At 44.2% G+C, this 18,926-nt stretch overlaps 1 protein-coding gene across 10 annotated transcripts in view; it reads right to left on the reverse strand.

The window, feature by feature from the left end:
• LOC144818585 (uncharacterized) overlaps positions 1–18,926 on the reverse strand; it is a 285,727-nt gene that overhangs the window by 54,010 nt on the left and 212,791 nt on the right. For 9 of the 10 annotated variants that reach the window (XM_078676128.1, XM_078676129.1, XM_078676130.1 and 6 more), the window contains one exon: positions 3,753–3,779. The exons of the other annotated variant lie outside the window; for it this stretch is intronic. In XM_078676128.1, the coding sequence (XP_078532254.1) occupies positions 3,753–3,779 (27 nt within the window). The remainder of the gene's footprint in view (positions 1–3,752; positions 3,780–18,926) is intronic. 10 annotated transcript variants of the gene reach the window in all.

Raw genomic sequence — 18,926 nt, forward strand, 5'->3', positions numbered from 1 at the left:
AGTGGAGCGCATTTTCTCAGTGTCTAGAAGGGAAAGAACTTTCCTTTTTTTATCATTACAGATAGTCAGCATCGTCTTTTCCCAGCTGCTCCCCCCTTACAGACTCTTTCTTTTGATCACCCCTTTCGGTGGTAATCAACATATCCAGTAGTATCATGCATTGACTCTCACTGACGAAAATCCCAGATAGATTCTCAGCCCAAATTTAATGTTGCAATAAATGCTTCCATAGTTGTCTTTCTAAGCATTCTGATAGATTGCATCCATGGCGCTAAATACTGCACGTCTGCCTTTTCTAAGAGCTGGAACAGATATTATTACCAATTCATGGTATTTACTCGACCTCTCTCGGAAGGATGGAAGTCTGAGTCTTCCAAGCTCGGATTTCCGAAATTTTGATTTATAGAACACTGCATTTGCAAAAGGCGAACGTTCAGTTCACTGAGCAATCCTGCTGCCTGTAGAGACTTTCTGAAATCACAATGTAAATAAGATCAGGATGCTTTCGCTCACAGTCCCTTTTTTTACTTGCTGTCAAACTTACCTGCGTCAGGATAACTAACTGCTGAGCTTATATAAGGAATAAAGTACCCCCGCCGTACATTGTAAGGATGTTGCAAGTCACCAAGGAGTTCAATAAACATATAGAGGAACGAGGCCGGAGGCAGAAGGCAGAGTTCCTTCATAAGGTTATAGAACTTTGAGGTGACTTTCAATATCCTTATATTGTATGGCAATGGGTACTTTATCACATATAATACATGGACACACCATCACCTTTTCCACAAACCACTTACAACCTTGGTGTGCAGCTCTTTAATATGAAAGAGAGACCATGTTTGCAAACACGAAGAATAAAAATAGATTTTCTAGAACATAATTAAACACATCAAAAACCTGTTAGATATTTGTTGCATAAAGATATTAGAAACAGTTCCATACAAGCCTTTTTTTTGTAATCTGCAGTAGCTCGGAACATGTGGAAACATGTCGAAAGATTCAACATTTTCTATAATTATCCAAGGAGGGCAACGATTAAACATGTTCTTTCTGCTCATCATTGTAAGCTAGAACAATAGAGCAGAAGAAAGAAAAGCAAAGGAACATTTTATTTGTCTTAAACAGCTGCTTTAATTATGCTCTGTGATCTGGTCTGCCTTTCACCTCAGCTGCTGGCTCTGACAGCAGGCATTGATAGGTCAGAACGCGAATTAAATAACTTATTACTGTTTAGTTTTGAACTCTTTCCGTTATAATCGGCGACTAGGTACATCACAAGTTGCCGTTTATAAAGTAAGTGAGGCAGGTGTTTATACAGTGATTGCTGAAGCCCATGTTTTATAGCACTATAACACCATGTCTAACTTGATAGTGACATGGTAAGCATGTGTCCAAGTTAAAAGTCTTGTGTAAACTTCAAATGCAACCAGTTGTATAATGAAGGCCACCCATTCCTCTCTGGTCACCTAAGATGGGTTGCCAGTCAAACTTGTTTTATACAGAAATATCTTCAGTCATAAATGTCCTTAATATAGTTTACAAAAGTATCGTCCAGTTTGGTGTACATTTTTAATTTAGACCAATGGGGAAATAATTTGTAAACAATATTCAAGACAAGGGGTACTCTGACAACAATATGCTGGTACTTTAACCCTCAGGGTTGTCATCACTGATCAGGGCCATTTGAATTATGGGACAGGAGAGGATCACATCGTAGAGCAGGTTGACTAAATGATGTGGCAAGATAAACAAAAATTACGCAACATAGTATGGCATATTTCATGACAGTATCAATTCATTATTTTCTCACTTTTACATGTTAATACTGTCTGAGACAAGGTTTCACCTCATTAGCACACATTTAGCACACAAAAAAGCAATAAGCAACAGAATTTTGTCCAGTCAACACTGTAATGTAAATGTCGTAAATGTCGTAGTACTTGTATAGCGCCCGAATCACCCCAGATGGCGTTTCTCCGGCGCTTGTATGCATACCGCTGTGGAACCCTTCCTGGCTTTTCCCTGTGAAGTGCCCACTCCTGGGCACTCCCAAGGTGAAGCCAGGCATCCTAGCGCTGTTAGTGCCGTTGTGGAGATTAAGCAAGCTATTGCCCAGAGTTTCAGAGTGGGACCCATGATTAGAATAGGCACGAGGCAAGAATTATCAGGTCCGAGGAAATTGAGCCCAAGACCCGCCAAGGCGGGAATTGAACCCTGGTCCCAGGCCAGACCTTTGCATCAGGCTCTGCCGCTCTAACCATTGAGCCACACTTCTCTTTGCTGTAGGTGTAATGTTACTTGTGTTATATATCTGGATGAATGGACAGAAGCAGCAAGATACCATTCAGGGCAGCCCACCATACTAAGTGAAGATTTTTAGCTTAAGTGTTTAAGGCCAGGCCCTTCATTAAAGAGGCCACGCCACTTATGAGAGAAGCCCCCAGTTTTTTTATACCACTTAAAGCCCTGAGTAACTGCAACTACGTTCTTACCCTCGGCTTTTGGTGCACGTGGTTCGGTCCAAGACTGTGAAGGCCAGGTTGATCACTGATTGGCCCTTTGGTCTGTCAGGCAGACTTGAAGGGAACGTTTACTCTTTTGCCTTCCCTGAGGGCATCGGTAGACGCATCTCAATCTCCCTCCCATAAATTGTGGTAGTTTGTGGGAATCAATTTTTGGGAGTTGTTTCCTTCTGTTGATTACAGTATTGGTGGGGTGGGTAGGTGCAAGGTGAGTCTGTTTTTTTTAAGTCTAGCGGGACCAGAACTGGATACCAAAGGCAGCTCTGGCAAAAATGTTCAACCCAGTCCTACTCTGCAGGGGGCCAAAGACTTAAATAGAGCATGGGGGCGTGGTTGGGTCAAGACAGTCAACCAGTTCTGAATGCAGCAAGCCCCCCACCCCCCAGCAGCCCGTTGTCATGAATCAATGGTTTGGAGCCAAGAAGCAAGCTGTTTGCTCCAACAATCCCTGTTGCCTGTACACCAAAATTAGGAGATCAATTCCGGTGAGTCAGGCCGCTTTGTGGCTAAAGTTATTCTCTGATTTCGCCTCGCGGAAATTCCAAGATGGCTGCCGCAGTTTTTGTAGCGGTGAGCGGTCTAGTGTTTCTGCAAGAATCGCTCCTCAGCTGTCTTCGCGCTCGCAAGTTAATTTTGCTGCGCACTTCAACTTATTTTCTCAAGGAGGCAGGCAGTATTTTCCGCTGCAGCTTCGAGAGATTCCTGTCAAGTTCCTGATTAGTGACAAGAGATTTCAGAACCAAAAATCTTATTTAGCGAGTTTCTTTCTACGTGTAAGCTCGAGTTTTTGGGCTCAATTCTAAGAAGTATGAGCGGTACTTTCCTAGAAGACTTTGGGTGAGCAGGAGTTTTCGCGCATTCACATACAGCATTCCAGGCATTTGAAGAAGAGTTCGGCAAGCTGTTCTTCCATGAGAGAGGTAACGGGGACTCCAGCAGAACAACAAGTAAGCCTTGTAATTTAATTCAAGTCCCCTCATTTGAAGGTCTTCCTCCTGATACTCTGACGCATTTTTGAGCTTAAGAATACCATTGCACTCGAGACACAGAGATAGACTTAATAACAACAATTGACACATCAGCAGGAGATACTAATCCTCATTTGGAACTGTCGCAATTAGAAGGTTTAGTAGATACAAGAAGCAAATGTAAGAGACAATACATGCAAGTAAATGCGATTATTGTAATATATATATATAAATATATATATGTGCATATAATTATACTTACCAACCAAAAGAGTAGAAACAGCAATTCCTGCAAAAGAAAGAAGAGAATAAGTTACTAAATTTCCCTTACAAGAAAGAAGAGAGATAAATATATTCTCACTATTAAACTGGCATACAGGTATGAGGGATTGTGATGAGTAGTAATAACAGTATTCAGCATTAGAAACAGTTATAACTATGTTTTGTATTGTTGGAGTATCCAGAGTAGCATCACTTAGGAAGGAGTAGAGTATCCGCCTCTTCCTGAGAATACTAGAGAGCAGCAAACCACTGCAGGCAGACAGGTATTTAGGTGAAAGATCATTGGTTGAGTACAATAGAGAAAGTGTTTATAGTTCTTACATAGGCTGTGGGGTTTTAGGTTTAAACCTATAATAACTGATAAAACCCCACTGAAAGAAAAATAGCCCTCACCGGTGAAAACATATAAACACTGAAAAAACACCTGCACAACCACAAAATAAATGCCAATCAAAGACAGGAAAAAGAGAGTGAAAGAGTCATTTTTTTCTTCCTGAAGAGGTCAATACAATTTAACTTTGTTATACAAGCTAGCAGTAAGAAAGACTGGCTAACATTATTCTGCTTGAGTTTTGTTCTTTAGGGATGCCACTAAAATATTGTTTCTCCTTCCTTTTACTTTTTCCAGTTTGTGACCTTTGGTCTAAAGATGCAGGGTTTAGTTTTATATTTTAGGTGTAGTTTAATTATTTTATAAACTGAAGAGAATCAGGAAATATCAAACTCATATTTGATATTTTAGCTGTATTTGATTCTTTCACTGATAGGTAAAATGGCTTGTTTCATAAAAATCTTTCCTAATATGTGTCATCACATTTACCCAGAGAGAATGGGTAAAAACCCTTAATACATCAGACCATAGTTTCTAGTGGGTCAGTATTGATAGTAGGTGAATTACCAACACCTCAGGCTTTAAACATTCAATGCAAGGTTTAGTGACAAGCATGGTTCCCTCTAACCTGCGCGCCTGAGCGGCAGCGCACACCTAGGTTTCCCTCCGCGCAGACACCTACTATCTGCGCGCACTACAAAGGATCCCACGCATTCAGTAAATACTTTACTGGAGCCTCTGAAGTGCGGCTCCTGGTGATGCTGCTCCGCTTCCAAATGCATTTCTAAAGACGTGTTTTTCGTCTTTAGAAACGCTAATGGGGACGTTTAAATGCCTGCAACGCTGTCATTAAACAGCAGGAGACAATTCCCAGAGCTTTTTCTGCAGCCCTTGTCCCGTTTGCAAAGTCCACGGACCTCTGGCTCCTCCACATAGCTGCCAGGGTTTCAGATTGCCATGTGTGACATCTTTGTGATTCTAGAGTAATTATGAGTGCATTTCAATGACTATGAGTGACACTGAAAATGTCATTATAAATAAAATTGAGACCATTTTTGCTGAATGTATAGAAGAAATCTTTCAAGCTTTTAAAGTGAAGTAAAGGGGGTATAACATATAATTAAACTGCCGTTAATCAGGTCACAAATGGGCAATTTGGAAAGTACCAGGGATTGAGACTGCAAGGTTTAACGTCCCAAAGAAACATATGTGTTTACCTTTCGTATTACGCACTGTGGGACACATTTCAACTTAGAAGGAGGAGGAGGCACGAAAGGGGAATCTCCCACCTTACGAATAGTGATGATACTTATCCGTGCTTTGAGGGGTCCCATGAATCAGAAGCTGATTAATGATGCAAACGTTTTGTGAATTGTTCTGATCTGTTCCTTTGTAGTACGAGGGCATTTTACATCCCTGTAAAGAGAGCCTGAGCTGTAAACAATCTCTTTTGTACATTAAGAGATGTTCACTAAAAAATCAGCTTCACAGATTTGGGATATCCGTAGTTATCACTAACAAACATGGTTCCCTCTAACCGAAATCGATGACATTCAGAAACTAAAACAAGATATTTATCCACTGTACCAGTAAATATATCGATCCAAAACATTAGTATTGCTAAATCTCTCTCATGTAACAGATAGCAATGGCATTACATGCTGTGTCAGATACGCTTTTGTAAAGTATCTTTATTTGAATCAATCAATCACTCAGCATTTCTAGTGTGCAGCGCTGTCACCCCAAAGGATACCTGGGTGCTGGGATGCAAGGCCTCAATCAAAAAGCCAAGTTTAGAGTTTGTTTCTGAACTTCACCAGGGAAGGTGTCCTGGGGGGAAGGAGGGGCACTGGGCAGCAGGAGGAGGAAAACGGCAGGAAGCGGGCAAGAGACGAGCAGAAAAAAGCAAAACAGAGAGCAAGAAGTAAGCAGAAAAGGCAAACAGAGGGTGAGAAATGAGCAGAGAAGGCACCAACCGAGGGCAAGAAATTAAAAGAAAAGGCAAAAAGAGGGCAAGAAATAAGCGGAGAAGGCACAAACAGAGGGCAAGAAATTAGCTGCTTTGTTTAACTTTATTCTTGGACACATATGTCTGCCATTTTTAGCAGATAGCATGTTGTATTTTTTCTACTTTTATTCTTTCAATTTATCTTGCAAATGTGGCTCAACTTGTGTATGTGCTGTATTATGGTTGTGTAAGTTGGTGAATGCAAGAATGAATAAGTGATTTATGGATGCATAAGTGCAAGGATAATTGACAGGGTGCATGTGTGATGACTTATTCACTGTTTAAACCAATCAGTGACCAAAAAGTCACTTTAAATTAAAAGCAAGGCTTATTGACAGTGCCAATGCTTGTTATTTACCTATAAGTGGTAGCGGATCGACTTGCCTTGTTGCACATCTTATCACTCAGTTGCGCACACAGGCAATAAAAGAGTGCACACCAACATTCTATTGCCGCACATAAGAAAGAAAAATTAGAGGGAACATTGGTGACAAGTATATATATCACCAAGCATCTGGGATAGAGGTGAAAACATGACACCAGACTTTTGGAAAACATGGAACGCAGTGTCACTTGTAATGCTCTTCAAAAAAAGGTTCTTTCCAAGTTCAACAAAGATTGGAGTGATATTGTTTGTATTTGCAGTGATTCAGCTATGTATATAAAAAAGTTGTGTGATGACCTGTCAAATTGATACCCGAGCTGAAGTGATTCCCTGTAGGAGATCCTTGCCACTTGTTAGGTGGTATGCTGAAAGCATCTTTATAATCTTCAGCATTAATAAGGGATGCTATTGACTCTTTAGTCCATTCTGGTGCACTGTTTTCTTATGCACAGGAACTAAAACGCAAATATTTATCATTTTGTGCTTTATGTGGAATCAAAGAAAGAGTCATCCCAACTGTGTCCCTTAGCTGAGTTCTCATCCCAAGGGGCTGTGAATGCTGAGAGGGCCTTTTCACAGAAGTTTACATGGGAAGGAAAGAGCGAGCGCACATGACCCAAAGACTCACTGAAGAAGTATTGTATGGTGTACTACAATAAGATTAATTTGCAAAAATCTATTTTGACCTCATATACACTATCTGTACACTGTTTATATACCATGTTCTTTCAGTGCAGAAAGCAAGCAATAATAAAAGCAAAACACTCTATAAACACCGGAAAAACACTTTTTCTGTTGTTTTTAGTGGCACGAAAATGTGTAACCACTGATAACAACTGTTTTTTAAGATATTGAAAACACTGAAAAAACCCCACCAGAATTTACCAAAAATAGAAACTGAAAACAGGAAAGCCTATTCTTACAGTATTTAATGGTTACATGTATCAACAGAATATCTACTCAGGACCTGGCCCGAGATCATCATTAGGACCAGCGCCTGAGAGTAAAGCAGTGCAGTCTCTCTTTTCATTCCACTTCCCTTTTCCCCCTCTTTGCTGCTCAGGAGCCTTGGATTCTTGGCAGCGGAGTTGGGGATGGTGAATAGTCATCTGCTCCTGCGGCTCGTTACAGTTCAGCATTCAGGTACTTGACAGATTGAAGTGCCCTTACACTGAATTTTCCGCCTGAGCAGGATGGCTGATGGAATTGACGTAAAAGCCTTAGCGTCCGTGTTAGATAGTATCTAAAGGCAGTTGAGTGATACCATGGAAGAGAATAAGTCCCTTAGGGAGGAGGTTAGGAAGTCAAATCAAGAAGATCAGATTCTACGACAAAGATTTGATGAGTTGTCCGAGAGTTCCAACTCCAATATTAAAGAAACTAAGGGCCAGATGTAGGTGAAATAGATTTACCGATTTTAAATTACCGAATTTTACCGATTCGGTAATTAAAAATCGGTAAATCTATGGGGTCGACATGTAGGTATTCCAGATGTGCTGGAATACCGAATCGGATGATTTCGGTATTTACCGATTCGGTAAATACCGAATCGGTAATGCCCATGCATTCCTATGGGCTTAGAAGCCCATAGGAATGCATGGGCATTACCGATTCGGTATTTACTGAATCGGTAAATACCGATTTTCACAAGGGTGCAGGGGGTGTCACTTTGACACCCTCTGGCACCCCCAAAACAGGCTCGGGTGCCATGTGGCAGGCATACATGCCCTAAGGGCAGGTCTGCCTGTCACATGGCATAGGTGTGCATGCACACATGTGCATGCACACCGGAATCGGTATTTTACCATCAAATTGGATTTGATGGTAAAATACCGATTCGGTAAGGCTCCTGGGACTCTGAAGAGTCCCACCTACATATGGGTGGCTCAGATTCGGTAAATTTACCGATTTTTTAGTTTACCGAATCGGTAAAATTACCGAATCGGTAATTTTACCGATTCGGTAAAATAAAGCCCCCTACATGCCAATCACCTATTTACCGATCGGTAACGGCCGAAAATACCGATTTTCGGCCGTTACCGACCGACCTACATCGGGCCCTAAGTCCCCATCTTTTCCACCAGCCCCATAAGCGGCTGAGTTGACTACGCAAGTCATTCATGCCATTTCCCCTGCCATTCCTCTAGCAGCTCGTGAGAGGTTTAGCGGGGATCCAAATAAGGCGCAGATTTTCCTGACTCAATGTTCGCAGCACTTTCTATGTAGAACCATAATTTTTAAGGAAGATCAGTCTAAGGTGGCCTTCGTATTGTCCTACCTGAGCGGAGACGCTGCTTCCTGGTCGATGCCTTTGGTGAATAACAATGATCATATTCTTTTTGAATTTGCTGCGTTTAAAAGAGAATTGTTATGAATTTTTGACAGACGATCCATTTCACAAGCCACCGACAATGAGCTGTTGGATTTGAAGCAAGGTAATCGCAAACTTGTGGCTTATTTAGCCCAATTCAATAAGCTCATAGTAGAAACGAATTGGCCTGAAGCTAAGAGAGCGGCCATCTTCTATCGAGGAATGAGAGATGAATTGAAGGATGGGTTAGCTCAAATTCCTCGACGGCCTACGGAAATCTAGGAGCTGGTTTTACAAATTGATCAGCGGCAGTCTGAAAGAAGAGGGGAACGGAGAAAAGACGTGAGAAGTCTTCCCCCAAGATTTGATAGAATGAGGTCAGAGAATACCAGGTCTAAGGAAGCAGTTTTGGAAGAAGAACCTATGCAAATTGGGTCAATTCGAGGCCCCTTGCCTAAAGAAGAGAGAGAGAAAAGGCGAGTAGGCAAGCTTTGCATGTATTGTAGAGCATCTGGTCATTTTGTAAAGGAATGTCCTAAGAAACCCAAGAATAATGCGTGGGTGAAAGACAGGCTCCACCAGTGGAGGAAGTTGCCCTGGTGGATGTGAATTACAAGACAACTTGAGAAACTCAACATCTAGTCAATACGTTACAATCCTCTGCTCCTCATTTAATATTTTCTGGATTGATAAGATTTGGGAAGACAGCGATAGATCAGATATCGGTGATGATTGATTCTGGGGCAACTGGCAATTTTTGTGATATTGGCTTTGCCAAATCATTGGGGATTGGTTTCCTCAAGAAGGAAAGGCCGGAGGCTGTTCGTGTTGTTGACGGAACCAATCTTTCCTCCTGTCCAATTGTATTTGACACCGACCTGCCCAACATGTAAGTGTTTTGAAATTCAGTCTCATTGACGCTCCTCAATTTCAGTTGATCCTGGGATTGCCCTGGCTCCCCGAGCATAATTCTAAGATTGATTGGTGATTCTGCTCTGTTTTACTTCCCTCCCTGGATCAGACATTGCCGCAGAAGGGTGGAACGCTTGACATCGCGCTGAACTGGGGCATTTTTATTTCGCTTTGCTCAGTCACCTGGACCTGCCGGAGAGTGAGGACGGGGGCCGGGACTGCGAGGCCCAGCATCCAGAGCGGCTTGGCACTCGCCGCAGCTGGAGCCTCTTCCCGCCCCACCCCCCTGCACCAACTGAAAACGGCTCGAGCCACCCGCTTCGCGGGTGCCGCTCGCAAGCCGAGGACGAATTGGTGATTCTGCTGTTTTACTTCCCTCCCTGGATCAGACATTGCCGCAGAAGGGTACGACGCTTGACATCGCGCTGAACTGGGGCATTTTTATTTCTCTTTGCTCAGTCACCTGGACCTGCCGGAGAGTGAGGACGGGGCCGGGACTGCGAGGCCCAGCATCCAGAGCGGCCTGGCACTTGCCGAAGCTGGAGCGTCTTCCCGCCCCGCCTCCTCTTTATTTAATCCCTCTTCTTAACGCGAACGCGGGACGCGCGCGTGACAAAGCGCGAGGCGAAGCCCGGGCAAAGGGCGGGCCCTCTGAGGCCCTCAGAGACCGATTGAGGCCGGGCAGGGCTTAGTCCCCTTCATCACTTCTGTGGCTATTACCTCCTGGTGTTCCCCATCGCAAAGGTGCTAAGTCCTGACAAATTAACTTTGGAAAAAACGGGGGCAATTAATATTGTTGGGATTCTTGATAACTATTTCACACGGGCCACCACTGACCCAGGCAGGGAAAAGCTACTAGCAGAGCGCCGAGCAGAACGTCGCCGCTCCGTAGAAAGCATGAAGAACAGGACTTCTACAGATCTCCCGCTCCATGTTTCTCCGCCCATTGTAGGCCTAACCGGCAGTAATGAAGATCCTCTATCTCTGGAGAGCTTCCACCTCTTGTTACGCGAATGTACTCCAACTCCGCTACCCCCCATAGCTCTGCCTATAGCTGATTTTTCTCCTTCTAGTCCGATTTTAATAGAGACAGACCAGACACCACGGACCATCGTCCGAACTAAATCAGCTCCAAATATATCGAAAAAGTCAATGCCTGCTAAGGTACATGGCCCTCCACCTGCCAAAAGAAGACGGAAAGGGGATTCCCACAAAAGCCAAAGATCAGTCATACTGACTTCGGCAAACCTTCAAGGGCTATTATTACATCTACTTTAGCCCCAATGGCCGTATTATCCAACTCGCCAATTCTTACACCTCCCCGACCACTGATATCAGCTCCTCAGGCAGTGACTAATATGGCCCAACCTGATATCCCTGTTGACCCCGCTTTAAAGGATACACCTCTTGCTGTCTCTCTGGATAATATGGAACACCTAATAAGGTCTTTCTTCTTACCTATCATAGAGAGGCTGAAGAGGGTGGAGAATAGGCTTGGGGACATTGAATCTGCGCTCAGTAAGCACGTGGGCTTATCCAAGGTACTGGTGAGAGGGGCTGTTCTGCCCCCAGCCTTGGTTACACCAGGCATTCCCATTCCCTCTAAACCTCCGGTCCAACCCAATGATATAACACACTCTAAGCAACTGAGGGCTCCATCCGATAAGGAGGGCACTAACTTAACCTCTAATCTATTTAGTGCACCTAAGAGGGGAACTGGAAAACCCTCCGTAGGAATTACACGGGAGAACACACAGGAGATTACACGGGGTCCTATTAGAAATACCAGATCACCGTCTCGTAAATTACCTCCAGTAGAACTACCCCCTGAAGCCCTCCCCTATGTGGTTGTATTGACAGGGGTCCCTAGATTACCAGACAATAAGAGGGAAGGGTTCTATCAGTTGAAAAATAAAATTATGCGCTGGCTCTGCCAATTTAGACCACTTACACAAAATATCAATGGAGAAATTGTACATGTAAGGCGCCTTCCTTGGCTGGGCAATAGGGCTAAGGACAACGAGGGGGATCTGGTTGTTATAAACTTTAGAGACCCGAGAGCGGTCAATTATATACTAAATTGGCCCCTTGGTAGCGGCCCCAATTCCATAGTTCCTCGCCCGCTGACCTATTTCTATCCCAGATCTCTAGTGTTCCCCTCTACTTATTCTGGTGGCCTGGCTCCCAATCACACTACCCCCATATTACCCTTTAACACCAGATATCCGATACAAGCTCCTCACCCCCTTCCCGTTGCTGACCCCTTCGGGTGGAACATGGTGCCTTCCAGGCCCAATAGAAACTTCAATGGTAGAATGGACCACCTGAGACCTTTCACACCCCTGGAGTCAGCAAATAGGTTTGATGTGCTCTCAGGAATGGATGACTGCGATTGAAGTTCACAGTCTCAACCGGACATGGGGGCCCAACCAAACGACACTGGCGTGGGAGTGATTGGTGTGGAATTTCAATCCACCAATTCCCTTGCCGAGCTGGCGCACTCTACTGAGGGTTCTGTATTTGATTCCCCTGCTACTCACCCCGGAGAGCGTACCTCCCGATTGTCCATTCTTTCATGGAATTTGGCGGGCCTTCAGGGCAAGTTAAACTCCCCCGAGTGGGGGTCTTTCATTGATGAACAGGACATATGCCTGTTCCAGGAGACATGGGCACGGAAGGATACATGGCGCTCAGGGTATGCAGCCTTCACAATTCCAGCTAAATGGGAGGGGAAAGGACGGCCCTCGGGGGGTCTTGGTATATGGGTGGCTTCCCATTTGGGATGTAGGGCTAGGGCCCTCCATACTAACTCTCGGGATGTTCAGTGCGTGTTATTGGAATGGCCAAACCATAGCCAACTCGCGCTGATAAACGTATACTCCAGACCGACGGGCATAACTAACCCCTCACCCACATGGGATGAGTTATCTCTATTTCTCCCCAGAATTCCTCTGTGTGCCAGGATCGTGTTGGGCGGAGACTTTAACTGCCAGTTTGAGCCGCTTACCCTGACTATGGAGGGAGCACTTCTGGAGGAAGATGACCAGTGGGGAATTCCACAATTGATTGGCCCCCCACCAAAGCCATGGTCTCCTTTAGCAACGCAAATCACGGCACTCACTCTCAGCAATTCGCTGAGGGCCTGTAATGGCCGATTCAAGAGTGATATCCCTTCAAAACCTACCTTTAACAAATCAGGGCAAGGGTCTCATCTGGACTATATTCTGGTTCAGACATCGGACTGGAACAGGGTCTCTGACTTTGTGGTAGTTGAAAGAATTGACAGCGACCACAACGCGCTGATTCTCTTCTTGGTTGCGCCCAGTGGTTACTTGGGCGACCCGCCGGTAGAAGCATCTTCAAATTCCAAGTTAATTCTAAAAAATGATAGGCGCAGAGTGAGGTGGGCCAAGCTTTTGGATAATCCCGCCCACATCTCCGAGCTGTATGCTCAGATACTCCCCATATTTGAACGTGTCGGGGCCCTTATTAGTCATTCCTCGACAGAAAATGTTTTCCTCAAGCTGGGTACCCTCCATACGGAATTGGTGGATACCCTTGTGGAACTCTTAAATCCAATTGAGCGGAAGGGGATCCGCAGGGGTCAAAGACCCTCCTGGTACAATTCAGCTTGCAGGAAGGCAAAGGCCAACCTCCTCGCTGTATTGAAATATCCAAGGGACACAGATTTAATTAAGACCAGAAGGGCGGAATTAAAGCAAGCTATCCATCATGCAAAGGTGGATTGGGACTATTCCAACTGGGATAATATGCTGGCTACTCTTCGGATTAGAGATGCCCGCAAACTTTGGCAGATAGTGAGAACAGGGTCTGCCGAGCCGACCCAGGCTGTGGTGGCTAATATAGCTGCTTCAGTCTGGGAGGACCACTTTCGTAGCCTCTATGAAGAGGTTAGCCCTGGTCCGCATAAGCATCAAGATGACTTGACGCCCGTATACCATTTACCTCCTGGCGGGTCTATTGCGCAAACTGAAATTGTGGAGGGTGCTGTGACACTGCAATTTTCCTTGGGGGAGGTCCTTAACATAATATCTAAACTGCCCTCGGGTAAGGCCCCTGGGTTAGATAAAATCCCGGGAGACCTATTTAAGCACCAACCCAGGGTCTGGACCCCATATCTGTTGGAAGTTTTCAATGCTATTCTTGGGGGAATGGCGGTCCCTAGTACTTGGCTGGGAGCAGAGATTGTACCTATTTTCAAGAAGGGCGCTCCTCTGCTCCCGGCCAACTATAGGCCAATCAGCCTCATTGATGTTGCACAAAAAACTTTTGTGAGGCTGATACTCGACCGCCTGCAGGAATGGATGATGGATAACTCTGTTCTAAGTACATTCCAGGCAGGGTTTAGGAGCAAGGTCTCGACGATGGACCAAATCTTTCGTCTGGCCCTTCTGTTTCGGAAGACGGTGCGGGTGGAGGGGGGTACGTTGTATACCGTTTTCGTTGATCTCCGCGCAGCCTTTGATCTGGTTCCGCGGAGTAAATTATGGGCAGTACTCGCTGATCTTGGTATCCCTCCTGCTCTGCTAGACATCATTGTTCGCTTGCATACTGACAACTATGCACAGGTCAGGTGCGGGAGGTCGGGCACCCTCTCACAAAGATTTCCCGTTGGCAGAGGGGTAAGGCAGGGATGTGTTCTTGCACCAACCCTGTTTTGCCTCTTTGTCAACGGGGTAATGGATCACCTAAATAATGTCCCTAATACAGATGCACCAAGACTCGGCGGCAGGAGGGTGCCCGCAATCATGTTTGCGGATGACACCCTCCTGCTGTCGAAATCTCCAATGGGGATTCAGCGTATTCTTGAGGGCTTTGAGGCATTTTGTCAGGATCACGGTCTCGAAATAAATGCCCTGAAAACTAAGTACATGATTTTCAATCCCCCCAAAAAAACACGCCCCAATCCCACCATAGGCCTGAATAGGCTTGAAAGAGTCTTTACCTTTGAGTATCTGGGTGTGACTTTGAATGACAAACTGGAATGGGGTGATCATCAAGTCAAGTCCCAGCTCAGATTGGCCCAAATAGCAGGGGGAATAATTAGGCTAGCTAATGCCAACAAATCATCTATTAGACCGATAGCCCCCCCTTTGGAGATTTATAGACTCCAGGCCAGAGGTGCGATTCTTTATGGCAGTGAACTTTGGGGACACACCTGCAAGAAAGAGCTGGTCACAGTTGAAAACAAGTTTCTTAGACAATTTTAAAGTTACCAGTCAGCACCCCACTTCTACCTCTCAGGTTGGATCTGGGCCTAAAACCCTTGGATGAAGTTGTGGGTGTAAAGCCTCTAGCTTTTTGGAGGAGACTATGGTCTACCCCTGAGTTAGCCAACTATAGGCAGGAATTGAAGGAAATTCTAGCTCTTCCTACTATAGAGAACATCCCGTGGTTTAAATATCTAAAAAATGAGTTTGCCCGGCTGGGTCTCCCTACTCTTTGGAGTGACCCTGAAATGGCTTGCCAGGGTTTGTCCCGTAAACACCTGGTGGTAACCTTTTATGCTTGTAATCTCGCATCCCACATACAGGGTATACGCCCAGACTCTCTGGTTAACACCTTTTTAGGGGTGAAAGACTTTTACAAATTTGAATCAGTCTTTGATGATATTTTTCCGAATCTGGCCAGAAAATTATACTTCCAATGGCGGTATGGTACTCTCCCGCTTAGAGCATTTACAAGTAAATGGAAGTTCCACACCCCGGAAAACTGTCCTGGCTGCAATTGTGGGCTTGAAGACGAATTGCATTTAGTCTTCTTCTGCCCCGCCCACAGTGCGGCTAGAAGGTTCTGGATAATTCCACTTTGCAAAAATCTAGGGTTTGTTAAATGCTCTGAGGCCTTTAGAATTCTCAAGACTGATCTCTCAAAAGCAACTGTTTCTGCGATGGCCAAATTCCTTGAAGCAGTATGGAATAAGAGACGGCTTTTAATTTCTAGGATGCCCCTTCCTTGATCAGATCATGTACTACCGAGTGTGCAACCCTCTTGCATTGGTCATTTTCTAACTAGAATTTAAATTCCATATAGAACTGTGTTGCTTTTTATTCAAATAGATTGTCCAAATAATTAATCAGTATTGATCTACTGATTGTTTTACACTTTAGGTTGCTATGTATTGGGACATTCTCTTGTTTTATTTGTATGCTATTCCGTTATTTGATGCAACATGGATGTCTGATCTTGGTATCTGTATGCAATTTTATGTTTATCTTTTATGGCAATTGCTGAAATAAAGATTAATGAAATGAAATGGCCAAGAGATCGACAACTATGGATTCTGATTTTTGTAAAGAGCACTGCCAAGGATAGTGTGGCAAGGAGATTTGTGTCTCTTCCTCTACGCATTTGGCGAATAATATCAGTTCCCTTTGTACTGTGGAAGTACATGAGATTCCTGAGGAATATTTCGACTTGTCTTCAGTGTTTGATGAAAAGGAAGCACAGAAATTGCCTCCACACAGAGAATACGATTGCTGAATCAAATTGGAACCAGGGGCTTTGCTTCCTTGCAGTAGAATTTACGCCCTTTCTGAAGTGGAGAATCAACATCTTAAAGAGTATATTGAACAATATTTAGCCAATGGTTTCATACGTCCTTCTCAGTCGCCTGTATCCTCTCCTCTTTTCTTCATTCCAAAGAAGGATGGCAAATTCAGAATGTGAATCGATTATCGAGCGTTAAATCTGGTGACAAAGAAGAATCGTTACCCTTTACCTTTAATTTCTGAATTGCTAGATCAGGTAAAGGGAGCGAGAATGTACACGAAATTGGATTTGAGAGGTGCTTACCATCTGGTTTGCATGGCTGAGGGAAAAGAGTGGAAGACTGCATTCCGGACCAGATTGGGGTTATTTGAATATCGAGTCATGCCTTTTGCCCTGTGTAACGCTCCCGCAGCATTCCAACATTTTGTAAACGATGTCTTAAAGGAATTTCTGGATTGGTTTGCAGTAGTATACATCAACGACATTCTCATCTTTTCTTCCAACATGAAGGAACATGTTCAGCTTGTGCGGTCAGTTCTCAGCAAGTTGCTGGAAAAACAGTTGTTTTTGAAATTCGAAAAATGCGTTTTCCATTCGACTCAGGTGGAATTTTTGGGGTTTGTACCGACTCCGGAAGGTGTTTTCATGGATGAAGCTAAGGTGAAGGCCATTCAGGATTGGCCGTCTCCAGGAAGTGCGAAGGAGGTGCAAAGCTTTATTGTTTTTGCTAATTTTTATCGGCGTTTCATTTCCAATGTCTCAGAACAATTGAGTCCGCTCACTAGGTTGCTGAAGAAGGTTAAGTTTGAATGGAGCGGAGACACGGAGGATGCCTTTCAGAATTTAAAGCAGATTTTCACCACCGCCCCAGTGCTTCAACATCCCAATCCAGAGGAACCATTTTTTTGTGGAAGCTGATGGTTCTAATATGGCTCATGGGGGAATTCTTTCGCAGAGAAATGTGAGCACAGGTCAACTTCATCCAGTAGCTTTTCGGTCTCGAAAGCTAACAGCAGCGGAGATCAATTATTCCATTGCAGATAAAGAATTGCTGGCAGTCAAGGATGTTTTCAAGTATGGAGCCATTACCTGTTGGGGGCTAAACATTTGGTGACAGCATTTGGATCATCGTAACCTTCAATTTTTAAAGTCTGCTCGTACTCTTACTCCCAGACAGCTAAGATGGTCATTATTTTTTGCGGATTACAATTTTGTTTTGACCTACAAGCCAGGTGCAGCCAATGGTTAAGCAGATGCATTATCCCGACTTAGCTCTGGTGAAGAACAGAAGGTGGAAGAGAAAGGATTGATCATACCTACCAACAAGATCATTGGAACCATTCTATACCCTGAATTTGAGAATAAATTAATGAAGTCTTTCACTCAGAAGGAATTGGACGAATGGGTCAAAGGCGGAAGTGAAAGAGTTATAAAGGCTGGAAAACCTTGTTTTAAAGGAAATCTTTTTGTTCCAAATGAAGAACTACAACAATTGGTAATGCAGCATTTTCACAATGGATTGTTGGCAGGCCATAAGGGAGTCAAAAAGACTTTGGAACTGATTCAACGAGAGTTTTGGTGGCCAGGAATGGAAGCTCAGGTGGGACAATATGTGGCATCTTGTGAGGAATGCATCAAGGGGAAACCTTTGAGGAGAGCTCCTCAGGGGTTATTACTTCCTTTGCCCACTGCTCCTTATCAGTGGCATACTATTTCCATGGACTTCATTGTAGATCTTCTCTCTTTTCAAGGATTTACCACAATTTGGGTAGTCGTAGACCAATTCTCAAAGATGAGTCATTTTGTGCCCTTGAAATCAATTTCTAATGCTACACGGTTATCTGCCTTGTTTATTCAGCATGTATTAAAGGCTCATGGGATTCCCAAGGTGGTTATCTCGGATAGGCGGTCCCAATTTGTGTCCCATTTCTGGCGGTTATTTGTAAAGAGATTGGATGCAGACTCTCGTTTGTCCACTAGTTTACATCCGGAGACTGATGGACAGACAGAAAGAGTAAATCAAGAATTGTAGCAATATCTTCGCTTGTTCTTGATGGATCATGAAGGGGATAGGGCAAACTTAATCTGAGCGGCTGAGTTTGCTTATAATAACGCTGAACACTCCGCTACTGGGTTTTCCCCCTTCTATTTGAATTTGGGTAGACATCCAAACACGTTGGTAAGAAAGCAGGAAAGTGACTCCCCAGCAGTAGAATCAGTGGTTGTAGATCTACAAAGAGCTTATCAGGTAGCTACCCACAATCTAGTCAAGGCTAAAGGCTCTTACAAGAAGCAGGCTGATAAGAAGAGGCGTCCAAATCCAATCTATGAGCCGGGAGACATGGTTTGGATCTCAACTCGCAATATGCGACTTAAAGGGAATCGCAAATTTCAGCCACGTTTTGTGGGTCCTTTCCGGGTAGAGAGAATGGTGAACACGGTTTGTGAAAAGATTCGACTCCCTCCCAAGTTAAAGATTCATCCGGTGTTTCAGGTCTCCCTGCTCAGAATGAATCCACCAGGTTTGAGATCATTGGGTCCTCCACCCTCCCTTCAGGGTTCTTTCAGAAGAAGAGTTCGCAGTGAAACGAATCTTAGATTTTAAGATTAAGAAGGGTTTGTTGCACTATCTAGGGGATTGGAAGGGTTACAGTCCAGAAATCTTGGGAACCTGAGTCTAATGTACATGCCCCT

Source organism: Lissotriton helveticus, chromosome 2_1, assembly GCF_964261635.1.
Source record: "Lissotriton helveticus chromosome 2_1, aLisHel1.1, whole genome shotgun sequence".
NCBI classification, from domain to species: Eukaryota; Metazoa; Chordata; class Amphibia; order Caudata; family Salamandridae; genus Lissotriton; species Lissotriton helveticus.